Source organism: Alosa sapidissima, chromosome 24 (assembly GCF_018492685.1).
Source record: "Alosa sapidissima isolate fAloSap1 chromosome 24, fAloSap1.pri, whole genome shotgun sequence".
Lineage (NCBI taxonomy): Eukaryota > Metazoa > Chordata > Actinopteri > Clupeiformes > Clupeidae > Alosa > Alosa sapidissima.
The window spans coordinates 14,736,093-14,753,598 of NC_055980.1; the positions used below are offsets into that span (position 1 = coordinate 14,736,093).

At 40.9% G+C, this 17,506-nt stretch overlaps 1 protein-coding gene across 2 annotated transcripts in view; it reads right to left on the reverse strand.

Annotated features, from left to right (window-relative positions):
* polr3a (polymerase (RNA) III (DNA directed) polypeptide A) overlaps window positions 1–16,590 on the reverse strand; it is a 40,567-nt gene extending 23,977 nt beyond the window's left edge. The window contains exons 1-16 of one of the 2 annotated variants that reach the window (XM_042083337.1): window positions 16,265–16,590; window positions 15,638–15,773; window positions 15,379–15,516; window positions 14,856–15,027; window positions 13,460–13,614; window positions 12,804–13,043; window positions 11,481–11,643; window positions 10,672–10,808; window positions 8,789–8,892; window positions 8,102–8,243; window positions 7,682–7,822; window positions 7,190–7,259; window positions 3,873–4,000; window positions 3,302–3,440; window positions 2,722–2,886; window positions 1,870–2,042 (exon numbers count right to left, since the gene is read on the reverse strand). In XM_042083337.1, coding sequence (XP_041939271.1) covers window positions 1,870–2,042; window positions 2,722–2,886; window positions 3,302–3,440; window positions 3,873–4,000; window positions 7,190–7,259; window positions 7,682–7,822; window positions 8,102–8,243; window positions 8,789–8,892; window positions 10,672–10,808; window positions 11,481–11,643; window positions 12,804–13,043; window positions 13,460–13,614; window positions 14,856–15,027; window positions 15,379–15,516; window positions 15,638–15,773; window positions 16,265–16,308 — 2,247 coding nt within the window. In that variant the 5' untranslated portion in view covers window positions 16,309–16,590. The remainder of the gene's footprint in view (window positions 1–1,869; window positions 2,043–2,721; window positions 2,887–3,301; window positions 3,441–3,872; window positions 4,001–7,189; window positions 7,260–7,681; window positions 7,823–8,101; window positions 8,244–8,788; window positions 8,893–10,671; window positions 10,809–11,480; window positions 11,644–12,803; window positions 13,044–13,459; window positions 13,615–14,855; window positions 15,028–15,378; window positions 15,517–15,637; window positions 15,774–16,264) is intronic. The other variant, XM_042083338.1, reaches the window with a different exon arrangement.
* Between the last annotated feature and the right edge of the window lie 916 nt (window positions 16,591–17,506).

The window sequence follows — 17,506 nt, forward strand, 5'->3', positions numbered from 1 at the left end:
ACAGAATAAGGAAAAAACATCACATGCCCTCATTTGAACCATTAACTGTCTATTAGTAACCACCCTTGATCTCCTGTTAGTGGCGCCAGCTCCAGTTATTTTTCTGCAGAATTTGGAGTGCAGCTCATTGGCCCTCTCCCTCAAATATGATTCCACTGGAACAACTCCATTTCCATAAAAATGATTGCAGTGACTGTGGAGATGAGGTGGGACAAAACTTTGTGTGATAAGCTATCGACACACTGCCAACAAATATGATTTTTTACAAAAATATTCAATAACACAATTAATATTCTAAATGGACTCATCCACCAATGTACCCTACCAGAGTCACTACTTCATTCCTAACAATAAGATATGAATTTCAAAAAGTAACTGCCATGTTATTTCTTGAGTGACATATGTAAGGGATAATGGACGACACGCCGTTATACTATACAAAGTTAATACACGTTCTAGATGGTCAAGCGGCCCGATGCGAAGCGGAGGAAAAAGAAAAGTGTATTAACTTTGTATAGTCGAACGGCGTGAAGTCCATTATCCCGCTAATTCCACTGTTGCTCTCTAAAACTGTCTTGTTTTTTTCTATTTTTTTCTATTTTCCATACTATTTTCTATATTTCCGCCACATATCAACTAATTTCTCAACTTGCAGGACAAACTGCCGTTACTAGTTCTATGGTCAAAGGCCAGTCGTTAGTTCCATCTCTCCCGTTGTCAAACAGGCATATCTCAGGATTCTGATTAACCTTAGCTTTGAAACATCTCTATTTTACTTAGCCTACATGTCATCCAACTAGCTAAAATCAACCTCCGTCATATGCTATAATGTTGCTATGTTCTGAACGTCTATTGTACAGCTTGGATGCAACGTGACAGTTTATTTAAACTTAACAAGTTCGGCAAATTAATATAAAAGTGTGATACGGCCAACAAATTGGATCTACTTCATAGGTGTGCAAATAACATACGGTTAATACACGCTCTAAATTACGCAGGACAATGGGAAATTCAACCAAGCAGTGGAATAAAAGGCACTAAGCTCTATACTCTCTACCCTTTACACTCTATACCCTTTGTACACGGTTTCAAATCCCTTGTAAAATGTAGTGACTAAATACATAATTCCAACTTTTTTCTTCTTTCTCACCCTCCTTCATTAAACACAGATATCACACTGTATCTAGCATTGCATAATTGCTGAATCGTGATACTTTGCACATGGTAATGATAGGATCATGACAGTTTTGATTTGTGAGTTACTCTGCAATTCCCACCCCTACTGTGGACTCGGCAGATAATACATCCAAGCAGCCAAAACAGAAAGTATTTTTAGTAAGTGTATTACGACACTAAGATGGAGAACCCAGTCAGCAGTATAAAACCTATAATAAGCTAGTCTTGCTAATCAAGCTAATGTATGTAACATATGCCCTTGTCTGCAATTACTTTCTCACAAAACATGATTGTAGACAACATTTCAGCTCTTTTTGCTTTGCTGTGATTGCATCAATTAAGCTGCTTGTAGTGTGGTGTGGTGTAGTGTGGGTGTAGTGTGGTGTAGTGTGGTGTGGTGGGGTGGGGTGGTGTGGGTGTGGTGTAGTGTGGTTGTGGGTGTTGTGTAGTGTGGGTGGGGTATGGTGTGGTGTGGGTGGGGTATGGTGTGGTGTGGGTGGGGTAGGGTGGGGTATGGTGTGGTGTGGGTGGGGTATGGTGTGTGGGTATGTTTTGGTGTGGTGGTGTGGATGTGGTGGTGTGTGTGGGTGTGGTGTGGTGTGGTGTGGTGGTGTAGTGTAAAGTAGTGTGGTGTGGGTGTGGGTGAGGTGCAGTGTGGTGTGGATGTGTAATAGAGTGATGTCGCCACTGTACCTCCAGCGTTTCCTCAGGTGTGCACCCTGGCTGTGGCTGGAGCTTGCCGGTGTTCAGGGCCTCGATATACTCCTTACAGTTCTTGTAGCCGGCGTCCAGTAGTTCCTGCTTGGCATTCAGCAGCCCCTGACCTGGAGTCACATCACCTATGCCGATGGAGAAGCCCCTGTTGGCTGGGGAGAAAAAGGTACGAACACAAAGTTATTATTAATAATTAATTAACTGTTAGTTCAACAAATGTTCCTCTCTGTGCCCTGAATTAAGTCCATAATTGTTTTTATGTGGCAACAAACAGGAGAAAAACATTCAGTGTTTTCTTTTTTTGTTTAAGTTTTAAAGTATTAACATAGTCATCTATGTCCAGTCTTAGTAGATATGTCTTTATGTCTTAGCATCCATAGTAAGGCTGAATGATTCAGGGAAAATATCTAATTGCGATATTTCTGACAGTTATTGCTATTTGGCTTAAAATATAATTTTTTAAAAATCAAGCTTCTGTTCAGTATTCACTACATAATACATTTAAAATTGACTCAGAAATATTACTGAATGACATTTTGCTGTACACTCATTGCATTGCTGCCTACGGGGCTTTTAAAAAAAGATACAAGTTTACAAGTTTTGTGTTGCTTCAGGAAGTAGCAAAATACTCCCAACTGATCAGAATCGTGACCAGCACAACTAACTGCAGCCTTTGCCATTAGCCCTCAACTTGAAATTTCGATTGAAAAAAATCGATTCGTCTTCCAGCCCTAATCCACACACCAGCCCATCGCCTCAAACCCTGAGACTGTCCACCAACACCACCTCCACTCCGCTGCTCCCCCCCCCCCCCCCCCCGCTGACACTCACACAGGTAGACGGGGGCGAGGCGGGCCAGTCGGGACATGGCGTTGGCCGCCTCCATCTGGCCCCAGTCGCGTAGCAGGATGTAGAAGATGTTGTTCTTGGAGCCGGAGCCCAGCGTGCCTTTGTCCAAGCTGCCACACATCAGCTCACTGTTCTGGATCACCACAACTGATGGAGGGATAGGGAAGGAGGGAAGGAGGGAGGGAGGGAGAGGGAGAGAGAGAGAGGGAGAGAGAGAGGGAGAGAGATTGAAAGACAGAAGACAGAGGGAAGAGAGAGACAGAGGACACAAGAGATGGAGAAAGATGCAGAGAGACAGAAATAGTGAGAGAACGTACAGAAATTAGGCACCAAAGGAAGACATAGTCAATAACTCTTCACTCCACTAAGGTGTTCTGTTAGCTAGCAGAAGTGGACTCATATGAACCCATTTAATATCAAACAGTCGTAAAAAATGTATGACCCCCCACATATACTGTATCCCTCACAGCGGTTTACATTATGAGAGCTCATTCTTGACTTATATGTTTGGATGGTGCATTGGAGTTGTGTTCAGTGGTGTGTTCTGCGGTACGTGGCTTACAAGAGTCATTGGAGCACAGGTCTTCTCCTTTGCCGCTGTACTGTTTGCCTTTGGTGCGCAGGTTGGCCTTGACTGGACAGGTTGCACTTGGTTTCAGGATCAAGCTGAAGATCTGCTTCCCCGTCCACAGATTGATCGGCTGGAGACATCACATGGCAATTTAGAGGGTATTATGGGATGTGAAAACAAATGTAAACAAACATGGATCAAATCCATGTGATGTAATGTAGTCCGAAATTTAACACTGATCAAGACCAAACTTATCAAATACGACAATCAATACTCTACAACAAATTTAAATGTAATTATCCAACAGTTATCAACATTAAAACTAATTAAATGCCATCACAACCAATTACATTGATCAGTCCTGATCAAACGCTAACACATTAAGATCAGAAAAAAACAGATCAACTCATGTTCTGTTCTAATTGAGTCATTATAATTTAATAGTGTATGCAATTGAATAGCCAAGTACAGAATAACACTCATTGTGTATAGAATAATGGAACAGTATTAAACTGACAGAGAAAAAATTGTCCTAAATCAATGCCCAATCCTGAGTGGCTACCTTCATGATGGCAGGGCGAGGCAGGGATATTTTGACCTTCTCATCTTTGCCAACGAGGATGGAGGCCACGATCTGGCAGGCTTTGGACCGGTCAAAGAAGGTGTCCTTCAGAGTCAGCAAGTAAGCTCCTGTGGGGACAAACAAACACGGACATGCTATTTAAACAAAGACACGCTACTTTAAACATGTTTAAATGTCTTTACTTACAAACAAACACTGGTTACACTTGCAGTCTTTACATAGTTCAAACAAAAAAAAACAAACGACTGATGTTTCAACACTTCTGTGTCTTCATCAGAGTCGAAGAAGTTTGGGACTGACACAGACACAGAAGAGTTGAAGTAAAGGCCGAAAGTTTAATCGATGTGCTGCAATCTGTTTTCTTTATTTTAACAGCCAGCCATCCCACAGCTGTGAAGCACCTGATATTGCAGTTTCAACTGGATGATGCATGGAGTATCCTATTTCAACAACATGGATCTACATCAGGGTAGTTATTCCTGACTTTAACCATTATCTGTCTTTCTGTCAGTCTGTCTGTGTATATGCCAACTGTGTGTATGTCTATCTGTGTTTGTGATGCTGGCTTTAAACCCTATTTGATTTTGTCTGAAATAGGTGTTATTGATAAAAAGAGTGCCATGTCTGCTAAGGACATTAGTCTCCTATATTTGAAAAAAGGCCTGAGTCAGACCTTATACTCAATATTCACAGAAAAATGAATCAGCGTTTTAAGCCACTAGCATCTGCTCCATAATGGGTTGAATAGTTGAATTCGGGGTTGGATCTTGAGGTATACTTCAAATTATTTAGGTGGTTCTGCATAATATCTGAGGTCTTGGACTTATTCCCAGGACATGAATGCGAGAGACCACCTCATAAATACCCACAGAACTGGGGGATGGATTCTTCAGGAAAAACATCTGAGAGGACAAACTCTCCTGGGAATACCAACCACGACAAGCTGAAAAAGCCTAACAAAGCTCCAGTGCTCCCCTTTCTGGTGGACAAAGTAAACACATGCTCAATAGGAAGGCAGTGAAGTTGGGTTGGAATAGCACAGTATTTCTCTGATACAGACTGGGTAAAGTTTAAAGCAAGGACCCCTATTATTCAAGTTTCAAAACCCTGTAGTGCTGCTTAGCAATACAATTATTTATAATACTTTAAAACATTGTATTTATGTATTATTATGCAATATGTTGTTTGTGTCAGATTTCAAGCATTGGCTATTTCAGTTTGGAACAATGTCTGTTTGAGTTTGTGTATGAAGTACTTGGAACAAGAAAAATAGGAAACAACTCAGTCACACTGTCTGACAGGCCTCATATGACACCAAATCAAAGGGCTTGTCAAAGTCGTACTGATGCAGTTTCATGAATCGTCTTCATCACTGCTCAGAAGCAGGAACAAAACCGAAGAACAGAAACTTTGACAAAAGCTTGAATTTCACAAATGATCATGTAAGAAAAACAGGCAATGCTGTTATATATAGTACATGCTAAGTGAAAAGATAAGCCCATGGTCAGTCTATCTATATATATATATATATATATATATATATATATATATATATATATATATAGATCAGCTTGTTATTGATGGATATCCAGTGACACTAATATATAAAGGCATTAGTGAACATAAAGAACAAGTTGATTTAATATTGGTGTTTCATTACAGACAATAGTTCCCCCACTCAGTATAAAGAAGGTCTACTTTAGCAAAGCAAGCTTTAGTGGAATCCTGCTGTTGCATAGATGGTCAAGCAAGCAAGCGAGATGCGTTTAGTCGTCCTTGTGGTAGCATAACGCCATGGTACATACACTACTGGCTTTTAACAGGAATGAGAGATGGCTCTCTTATTGGTTTAATGCAGTGTTTCTCAAACTTTTTCAGACCAAGGACTACTTAACAAATAAAAAAAAGCCTCAAGGACCACCTATCTTAAAAAAAAAGTAGACCTACAACAGTATATTACACAATAGACCTACTCACTGAATAACCTTGCTTATTTGCACTGGTGTCTTTGCACCTAGCTTATTGTGTCAGAGAATGCATATGATTTAAACTGGCATAGCTTACATAGGCAGTGTTGCAGAACTGTTTGGATACAAGTTGATTTCAAGTTGGTTCAATATTGCAAACAACTCATCTAGCCTATATTTTACCACGTCTGCTCGCGGACCACCAGTGGTCTCCGGACCACACTTTGAGAAACACTGGTTTAATGGATGTTACGCCCAAAACACAGCCATGCTTAAAGAACTGTAAGAACAGCCCTTTTGAAACATGGCGTCTGATCACTTCTTCAGCCCTCAAACTAGCAAAAGAGCACTGGACACGCCCTAAAATTATATATATATATATATATATATATATACCAACCAGCATGAAGATGAAATCATTGACCAACGTTAAGACATTCAAGGATTCAACAAAAACCCTGTTCTATATTCGGAGCAGAAATGTACACAAGTTGGAATTTATATTCAGATCTGTGTCAAAAAAAACTCAGATAATTCAAGGATAATATATAAAAAAGCGAGGTGCTCTCGCCACTGAACATAATCACTGGCTCCGGGTGAATAAATTGCAGTCACCTCATCTGTATTCAAATCTCTTTCAATAATGTCTGAGATTTCGAGGCTAAATATAAAAAATGCGTGCTGCTCTCGACACTGAACATAATAACCGGCTTGTCCTCTTGTCTCCTCTGAATTAATCTCATTTCCACATGGATACACCTCCGCTTACCAATCAAAGTCCAGAATACTTTTTATAAAGAATATTTAACTGTGGTGAGGATATGCTATGACCGTTGTGTAAACTGTAGACAGAGTGTGAAACTGAAACAGTTTTCTCTGCTCCTCTGCTCCAGCTCTCATTCATTCAGTGTTGGATAATGTGTTGATAGGGCAAATATGAATTTGCTTTCAATATTACGATTTAAAGGGACAGCTCAGTTCATAGTAACTGCACCTGAGTAAGTTTAAGCTAATAGACTTATTGCATTGAAAACTACTGCAATAATTGATAGATAGATAGATAGATAGATAGATAGATAGATAGATACTTTATTGATCCCCAAGGGGAAATTCAAGATGGGACTTCCACCACACACAGGCTCACTCTAGTCTCTAGTGCACAAAATTAAGAAAAGCACTGACTGTGTTTCACCCACGCCTCTGCTGAGATCAAGAATTACTGCATGTGGCGAGTGTTCATTTTTGTCTGTGCTGGCGCTCGAACCCCAGGACAAAAAGCAGGTCTGTCTGATTGGCTGTCATGACCCGCTGGCCGGAAACAAAGTTTACCTGTTAGAAAGTCCTGAATGGCTGCAATCAACGGCTCCCCGTTTCTTGGTGTGACCAGATTGGCTTTTGTCTGCGAGAGCAAAGGGAAAGTAGGGGGGATAGACTGTTGAATGTGAGGTCTGACTGTGGCTCTAATTGGCTGTGACTACTACATACTACTGTGAACAAAACCAGTCATTTTATAAGTGGTTTTCCTTTCAAATTTGTTGGACAAAAATGTTTTATTCATTATGTGCTACTGAAGAAATATATGCAATTTTAGGTGTATTAATAGTCATCATATGATTTGTGATACATCAATGGGATAAGGCATTCATTTTGATTTTGTCAGCAAGGCCTGTTTAGGCCAATCAAAGTTGGATGTCAAAGTTGGTGCAGAAACTTAGTCTGCTTAAATACTAGCATAAGTCCTCATACGCATCAGACTGTCACAGGAGAGGCAATTAGATGAGTAAACAGACACTGGCACGACACCGCAGTTCTGAAACTCACCCCCATGAGCACCAGGGCCTCAGCCTTGGCCTCCTCCGTCTGGGGAAGATGGAGGTTCATCTCATCGCCGTCAAAGTCGGCGTTGTAGGGGGTGCACACACACTCATTAAAGCGGAACGTCCTGTGAGGCTTCACGCACGCCTGGGGTACAAGTTCAGACAGAAAGTGAGAGACAAAACATGACCGAGGCGGCTATACGGGAAATACATTTTCGGTATATGTTTCTAAGAAAGGGGAGTCTACTAGCGGACAGAGAACAGACAACTAAGGCCAGACACGTAGGCAACGGGTCTTTTGAAAAGGCTCAAGGGGGACCGGTTTCAAAGCATGGCTCAGTAATTATAGTTAGAGCAACAATGTCCTTGACGAATAGCATTGACATTCAGTGCCGAGATAGGACTCATAGCCGGGTTCACTCACGATGTGAGCCATGATGCTGAGCTTGTGCAGAGAGGGCTGTCGGTTGAAGAGCACAATGTCACCGTCGATCATGTGCCTCTCGACCACGTCGCCAAACTTCAGCTCCTGGGCCATCTTCTCACGGTTACCGTATCTCAAGAACCTGGCGAGGGGAGAGCATAGCAAAAGAATATCGTGTTAATATTGAAGCAACCCTTAAAAAGAAACCAAAAAGATTCTCCAAAACGGAAACCCAACCAACCATCAAGTTGAATTCCAGACACCAGAACTTTACCTCACAATGGAAAAGTGTCTTAAAGTGGTTGTTTATAGGTTCTATGGCTAGAGATAGAGATAGAGATAGATACTTTTTTCAGCCCAAGGGAAATTTTAGAACTAAGATTTTGTTAACATGTACTTGCTAGGCATTGTTAAGAAGCTACTAGAGTTGATGTCCTATGTATAGCTTATCTGTGGGCATCTCAGGTTTGTTCCAAACAATGTTGCGTTGTATCTGTGTAAAATGACTATCAAATAGACTATCTGTGATAAAATATCTATCAAAGGATATTACAACGCCTAATGGAACCAGAAGGCTTAAGCCTGATGAACAGCCTTGGGATCGTTTTCAGCAGGGAAAGGCCAATGGACTCAAGAGCCCAAGGTCCATACTGAAAGTGACACTGACAGCATGGCCTGTTCATCTACCTCTTCATCTGGTTGTGTCTCTGTTGGATGAAGTTGGCCCCAGGGTGCACTTCTGGTCCATTCTTCACCAGCTTTCTCATCAGCTCAATGTTGGCTTTGTTCACCTAGGATGGACAATGTTGAGAATGATGAGAGTGCAAGCATTAAAGGTTCAATGGAAGGTTAGAGGATTGAAGCAAACAGCCCTGCAGGGCATGTGTTCTTCTAATCATCACTAATGCCTTAACATTACAGGCTCAACTAAAGAGCAGAGTAATACAACCATGTCTGATTAATGCATCTGTCCTGCTGTAAAGTGTCTGTGCATAGCTTGCAGACAGGAAAAAACACATAAATGTACTGCATAAAGGTCTCAAAGGACTTCCATACAGTACCCTCCAGAATTATTGGCACCTCTGCTAAAGTTGACTAAAAACTGGTATAAAAAATAATCTGTTTGTGATTTATTGTAATCTCACAATGAAAAAAAATTGGAAAAATCTGACCTTGAAGGGAAGCCAATTTATTTTGAGAAAAAGGAATCTCTCATAAATAAATACATATTTTTAATGAAAACACATTGCTCACAATTATTGGTACCAAGAAATATATTCATTATATATATATATATATATATATATTATTTCTTCTATCAGAATGGTTGCCAAGTAACATCAAGTTGTGGTAGCGCAGTAATATAGAATGAAATGCGCTCAAGGTGTATGTTTGCAACGTTTCCTTTACGTTGATTTTGGGATAGCAGCCCGCCACGGCAAAATTAATGCTGCCACGGAATCAGGGCCGTAGCACAATGTTGTTGCGGTTGCGTTTTAAATGATCCTGCCGACGTATCCTCCCCCACTGTGAGCCGCTCACATTGCAATTTAACAATAAGTAGAACTTGTTAGGTTATTAGGGCCCGTCCAGTTTCACTCTACAGTACATGTGTTGATGTAGCGTAGTTTATTGTAAAAACATTAACTTTCTTACAAGTGCCCACCACTGGCTGGTGCTCATAGCATCACAGTTTAACAAAACAGCAATGCTAATCAGAGGTACCTGTCTAGTTTTATTCCATAAATATATTGTTTTTATAGACGTTAGTGGCATGCGGTATCAAGAGCTTCCATTTACTGTGCCATAGGCTACTGCAGTGAAGTAGTCTATGTCTGTCAACATCGCAAAAACTATCGGTACAATATTCACACAACTTGGTGGAAAGGTATAGCACAGGCTAAGGAAAACCGATTATTTTTGGAGCTGATCCGACTCAAAGGTACTGTAACTTCAAAGTATTTCTCATATAGTAGCATATTAGCTCGCAATGACAGCGAAAGTGAAACTTGGAGGAGTGGAAGTCCGCCGAGAGACATTAGATGCGCACTCAATCGCGATTTGATGCAGGTAATTACTTTTTAAAAAATATCGACTGGTAGGTTAGTAACGAAAGTAAATGGGATAATAGTAATTTTGCATATGTGGCGACGGTACAAAAAAGTTTAATATGAAGTTGTGAACTTGAGCCTACATTTATTGTGAATGAATTACAGACTATAACCAAAGAAAGTAATAGAGATGATTTACACCAAATAAAGGCTGTGGTTGTGTTTGGACCTGCCTGCCCCCACTGCTAAAAAAAATCTAGAGGAAACACTGGTTTGTGCTGGATTTTATAACGGCATCGAACGCAATTCAGAGAGAAAAAATGTATTTCAGAGAAACATTATAAGAACCTCTTTTTTCTGTTAAGGATACCATCAAATTTGGCTATTTGGCCAGTGTACATGGTTATACAGTATTACTGGATGCTGGATGCATTGATAAATAATTATACTGTTGGGTGTTAAATGCTTTAGGCATTGAAAATTGTGTGACATGGTCTTTGTGGCAGGTAGATTTTTCACCTTCTCTGGGTAGGTCAAAATCTTGGCGACATGGATGGGAACAGCCACTTCATCAATCCGCAGGTTGGGGTCAGGAGAGATGACTGTTCTGCCGGAGAAATCCACTCGCTTTCCTGACAAGTTTCCACGGAAACGCCCTAATACACGCATGAACACACACACACACACACACACACACACACACACAGGTACAAACAGTCTTTAGCGTTTCAAGAGCACACATCACTTCACATTTACAACAGGATGAGGAGACTTGTCTATCCATGAACCAACTGGATGGATCTTGAATCCCTGTCACTGGCAATATTAGAACCATAAACATCACATGATTCAGTACTCCAATAGACACTTAGCTGTTGTGCCTCTACTGCCACTGTAATAATCCATTGTAGCCTCATTGACCCAATGATGATCACACTTCAATCATGTTTTTCCCCAAACAACTTCAAGGAGCTCTGTGGAATTCTGCAAACTCTGAGTTGTCTTGAACGCCGACACATGGCCTTCTTTTACCGATTTGCATGGTATTTAATGCCGCAGCTCATATGGTATGGTTTGCATGCTAAGTTGCATGGTAAGTTTGTATTCAAAGGGACCTACTGTATGGGCAGCACAGAGCGCAGGCACTTTTGGCATTATGTCAACTCAAAACGGTTGTCACATCTTGTTGCCATTTTATTTTTTTCATGTTTTAAACTTTAAACTCCACATTGCACCTTTAATGACAGTCAGCGTGTTGAAGTACATTTATTCATGAAGTTAACATTTTCATTGTGCTCATCTGTATTTGACGATGTGCTGTCACTGACCTTGTTTGCCCTTGAGTCTCTGCACGAAGCCCCTGGTCCACTTCTTGGGTGCCATGTTGAGGGGGATGCCCGAGAGCTCACTGTTGATGTACAGGGCACACTGCAGCTGGAGGAAGTCCCAATCCTCCATGATCATCTGGGTCTTCGCACCAGTCATGCGATGCTGCAAAAAATAACACAGAACTTTTAGATGTCCTCTTCTCCATCTGTTCTATATTCACTACCGTAATTTCCCAACTATTAGTTGCAGTTTATACATTGATTTTGCCAAATTCCTTCAGCTATGAGGTTAATAAACGGGGGCAGTTAATATATATATTTTTTTTTTACTTGCATAAAACATTTTCCTGCAGTTTATACACAGTGTGGCTAATACATAGGAAATTACTGTAGCCATTTACAGTTACATAACAATGGTTGACTTTTCATCTAAGGCCATGGGAATGAAAGCTGTAGATTTGCGTCAGACATTCTTCAAAAGACATGCTGCGTTTCATTAGTCATCATCCATTATTATATTCATCCGACTCCAAGCCATAACAGAGAAAAATCAGGACAGCAGCAGCATAAAGACAGATAGTGTTGGCTGATTCATGACAGCTTATTATGTTGCAAAAACGGTAGGACACATTAAGCAAAGGCTGTTTGATGATTAAAACTTTGCATTGTTTTGTGACTAAAAGTACGTAAATAATGACATTTCTCCATATAATTAAATGTGAGGGATTTGGGGGGTATGCGGGCGGTGTACACAAATCTACAACGCACACTACCATGGCTTAAAGCAATGCACACCAAGAATGCACCAAGTACCTGCACATTATACACCAAGTAACAGTAGGTTACAGAGAAGTCACGGAAAGTAAGTTTGACAATCCTCACCTTCATTTTTTCACCAAATGCAAAAGCTACAGTACATACCGTAATTTCCCAACTATTAGCTGTGGCTTCTACATTGATTTTGCAAAATTTCTTCAGCTATGAAGTTAATACACGGGGCAGTTAATATGGTATTAATATGGTTTCGTTTTTTTAACTTGCATAAAACACTGTCCTGCGGCTTATACACAATGCAGCTAATACACCGGAAATTACTGTAGCAGTACATAGAGCAAAATATTTCTTTGCTGTCTACTTATCACAACTAGGCCTTATAGCCCAAAACATCAATAAGAGGTAAATACTGTAAGTTAAGGTAAAGGTTTAAACTGTGGTCATTCAGGCACAGTCGAAATGATTCTCCCTTTTGAAGGGGACACAAAGTGGGCAAAACTCACACTTGCAATCTACAACAGACCCTTAGGTCAGAAGGAAAGTGGGTACCTTCTTGATGACGTCGTTGAGGAAGATAATCTCTGTGAGCTTCATGGTGAGGTCGTCCTCGTTGGTGCCAGACTTGAGGTCGCTGACCACCGAGGGCCGGATGCAGAGCGGCGGCACCAGCAGCCGGGTCAGTATGAGGTCGGCCGGCTTCCCCGACTCTGGGTTCATTAGCAGCAGCGGCACGTCCTCTGCCGGAATCCTCCGGAACAGATTCTGGACCACCAGTGGGTTCAGGTTCTCCTGCAACCCAAAACAAATAGACACACCGGAATGGCAACACGTCAAACATATGCTGGACATGTAGGCCAAGAGAAAAATGTGGCATAAGTCATTCTTTACTACAAAAATCTCATGACCAGTTATTTAGGCTAAATGCATACAGTAGTTCCCCCGAGAATGCTCATACTTGAACACATTATGCCAAGTTGCCAACACACTGAATGCCACGCTAGCCAGCACAAGTCTGAGATCATGCCTATCTGGCAACTTCATGGGCCAAGAAAGGAAAAGGTTATCAACCTGTCATCAGCCATTTGTGTTTATACTCTTTAATCTAGCCAGTTCACTATTCTAATGCATTGCAGGTTAAACAAAAATGTTCCCCAATCTGCTTAAAAAGAAACAAGAGATCAAAATGCATTACTCAGAATACTCACTTGAGCACGTGTTAGTAGAGCCTCCACTTCCTTGTTATGCTCGATGGCAATGTCGAAGGACTGCAGAAATTCTGATACTATGGGGTCCACCACCTTCTTAGTGGTCTTGTATTTCTCATGAAGAATCTTCAGCAGACCACACTTCTTCACCGAACCTACCACAAATAAAAGGGAGTTAAGCATTGATAACAGAACAGAAGAGAGGCCAACAACAATGGTCATTGCTGATTTTAAGACAGTGCTATTTATTTCATTCCAAACACAAGATGTCTATGCTTACGCTGGGCTGGCAGGACAGACGTCAGGGCTCCAGAATAACTTTTTGCACTGGTGCGCCTGACGTTTTTATTTAGGTGCACAAGCACAAAATGTAGGTGCACCCAAATTTTTTCATCGCAAAACCCTTTAACGCCACAATTTCAAGGTCACCCTTTTTTTTCGCTCTCCATATACTTTCCGTATCTGAGCTGTTGTTAGAGCATGTACCGGGAATGACCGTACTGATTTGATTTGGGGGCCCCCACCACCTTGACCCCATCAGTAATATTGAATATTGTGTGATCATTCATCATCAGTGGCGATCCTAGACTCTGCTCAACCCTCACTGAATCACTTAAACTAGCAGCCATGTCTCGCTACTCATCACATGACAGCTGCAGGTTAAAATCTGTGTGTGTGTGTGAGGAGAAAAGACACATAGGCTACGGGGAGCACCGACTGTGATTCTTAAAAGTATCGATACTATTAAAAATATTGTGACGTTCTCTAATTTCATGGTATTGCGATACTTTTGTAGTATTAGTGCACCATGCAGCACTAGTCAAAGGAGAACAAACACTTAGTTTGTGGAGAGACAGCAGATTTGGTCCAAATTGGTCGCACTCTCGAGACCTGGATGTTCAAGAAAAGTTTCATTTATCTAACATGTTACATGGCTGTATGAGTAAATTTGTACAGATTCCACTAAATTAAATAAGTCAGAGCAAATGCCACTGTGATGTCAAATTGGTGAGCCAAGGTTAAGGGAAAGGCATCTTCACCATATGGAGGATAAAAATGTGTCTTAATTCCCTCTTGACTATGAGCTGCACTTGATGAAAACCAAACCACATAGTTGTATATGTTCACTGAAGATGTCATACAACTATTCTGATGAGCTAGATAAAACGGCAAAAGCGTTATAGTCTGAAGTTGATGACAGCTGGATTGAGTGAGTGTCCCTACAAAATACCGGCTTGTGGACTAATGAGCTAACTATGGCAAGAGTATTCTGTGCCATTTTTGAATTCATATCAATTGTCCATGCGTTTGTTTTCACCGAGTTGTCCCAAACGGGAAGTCTCCACAATCCCCCATTAATTGTTCTGCACAGGTGTGTTTAGAACTATAGCAGTACCATTGAATGCATTGCAGTTCAGACAGACCGTCCTCTTCCTGCACTTGTCCGAGATTTTCTTCTTCAGGCCGCGTTTCTGAAGGTAGACCAGACCAGGCCTTCTGAGGTTGTCCATGAACTGGAGCTTTTCCTCTTTGGACAGCATGATATGGGAACACGTTTTACAGATCATCTGTGAACAAAAGACCAGTTTGGATCTTAAATTGTGACAAAACCCTTGCTAAAGTTGTGCAGAATATTCATACAGTTTAATATTCACAAATAACTTTGTGAAGCCCAGCTTATTGATTTATTGTTTTGATTTTATGCCATGAAGACAAAACAATTTGTATTGTGAAAAACTAGTGACTACGGTATACAACAAATCCCTAAATATTAATGCAATCGTGCTAATTTGGATGTTTGGATAGTGCCAAATCAATGCATTCTTAGTACTGCCTTTGTCTTTGCCAACTTGCCATGACAGCTTTCAAATAATCAATACGGATTCCCAGAGTGAACATTAAAAAGCAAAACAACTGACCTGCAAGATTCCTATGATGGCTTTGAAGTATCCAACATGAAAGCAGGGTAGCTCCAGGTCTAAGTATCCGTAGTGACCCAGACAGTCTGCCAAGTTCTTTCCACACGTTTCACATGGTCGGTCCTTTTCACTCGTGCCCTGGAATAGATGAAGACAAGACAAATATTCCGTAATTGCCAATCAATCAATTGTAATATGTGCACACGCAAGCAAAGATTCACCAACAAATGCTTATGTGGCAAGAGGGTTTGGCAGTTACCATGCGATGATCCAGGACTCCATAGGCGAGTGGTGTGTGACTGGTGTCCTGACTGTACAAGTTCTTGCTGACCACTTGAATATGAGCCTGCTGCCGCATCTGTTCCGCAGATTTCATCCCAAAACAGATGTGGCTTCTGTATACAGTGGGAAAGAAGACTTGTTAACGTCCAACATAGATCAACAGCACAGCACTTCAGTTCAGACAGAAATGGACCAGCAGGACATCTCTAATCACCCGAGATGTGCCTAGTTGGGCTGTCACATTTCAAATGAGCGATTAACAATAACATGATGCTTTAAACACGGTTTCATGTTTTACAGGACAATTTAACAGAACGTTTTATTAGATGTATGGATTAACTGTGGATCACATAACGTTTACAGTCCAACGTGCTAGCTTGAGAGTTAGCCAGGGTGGTAAATGCTTTGAGTAGTGATAAATGCTTTAAGCAAACAAAAAATAATCCTTGAAATGGGTCTGGGAATACGTCACGTTTAATGCTGCCAAGAATGTAAAAGATTCTGACTTTTGGATGATCAGAAGCTGAAAGCTAAGTTAGTTCCAGTAAGACAGGCAACAACACTGGCCGGCTAATCTTTCAGCTAGGCTAACCTGGATACTTACATTTTTTTGGCCACATCCGTCTCTCTAAATTGTTCCTTCACCATGATGCCTCCTAATTCCCTACCCAAAGACAGTGAATATAAATTATATTACGTTAAATATCTATTTTTCACAACAGTCACTCCTCATAGCTGAACTTCAACACGTTGAAGTTACAGTGAACATGCAAGCAGTGTGCAACCATTTATATTCACACTCTGCAATGCATGCCGAAAACACACTCATGCGCCACATGACCTGACAGATGAAAACCAAGACAACACGTTGGAAGAAATATTTTGAGCGAGGTAAGTTCGCTGCCATCTCTTGGTTGGGAGTTTAGCTTCAGATGACATTGTATCCTTTTTTGCCAGTAGAGGACGCTGTCTGCCTTGTAGTTGCGTGGAAAATGAGCCTCTGATCATATGGTAGTGGTTAGGCTACAGAACATGGTGATTGACAGCGGCTGAAACTGAGATAATTTTCTATATTTAAATGAACAGTGCATTTTCTTGGGTAGGCTAATATGGATTCATATGTAAAGATATACAAAGGATGCATAGCATAGGTAAATAACAATTACAACAGTCAATAATAATAGGGACTAAATATGTGCACAAATTATTTCTGGATATGTGGAGTTATAGACATGCTCCTGTAAAATTACAATAAACGAATCATTGTATGGCTTCATTATCTAACTGGCCTGTGGAAGGTCTCACTTGAGATATTGTAACTTTCAGTGGACCTGTAGAAATTCACAGAACCCTGGGAGTTTATTTTTAAATGATGAAATATATAGGCCTACTTTGTCATGAAAATCAATCAAAATAGCATCTACTCACAAAGGTGTAAAATTCTCTCTCAAACAACATAGCCCAACATACTATATGAAAGACCCGTGTCCTTTACCTATTTGGCCTGTGGTGAACATTTCCACCCTCATGATGACATTGCAACTTAACCAATCCACCAGCTAGTGGCGCTGTCTGCTCATATTACCCTTGTTATCCCTGCAGTGACAGAGCTCATGAGGTTGCTACAATGTCAACCTTCTCTGTTACTGCCACCACATCACCACTGCTTTTCGAGAGGGGAATTTATACTGATGCAATTTGCTGAAAAAACTGGAAAGGATGGAGCAGAAGGGGGGAGGAGGAGTGGGAAAAACAGACGAAAGGGTCTGTGGTCAAAATAATTATCCATGGTGTCTCTGTAGCAACACTCTGTGAGAGAGGCTGTCAATAAAATATTGAACCACAT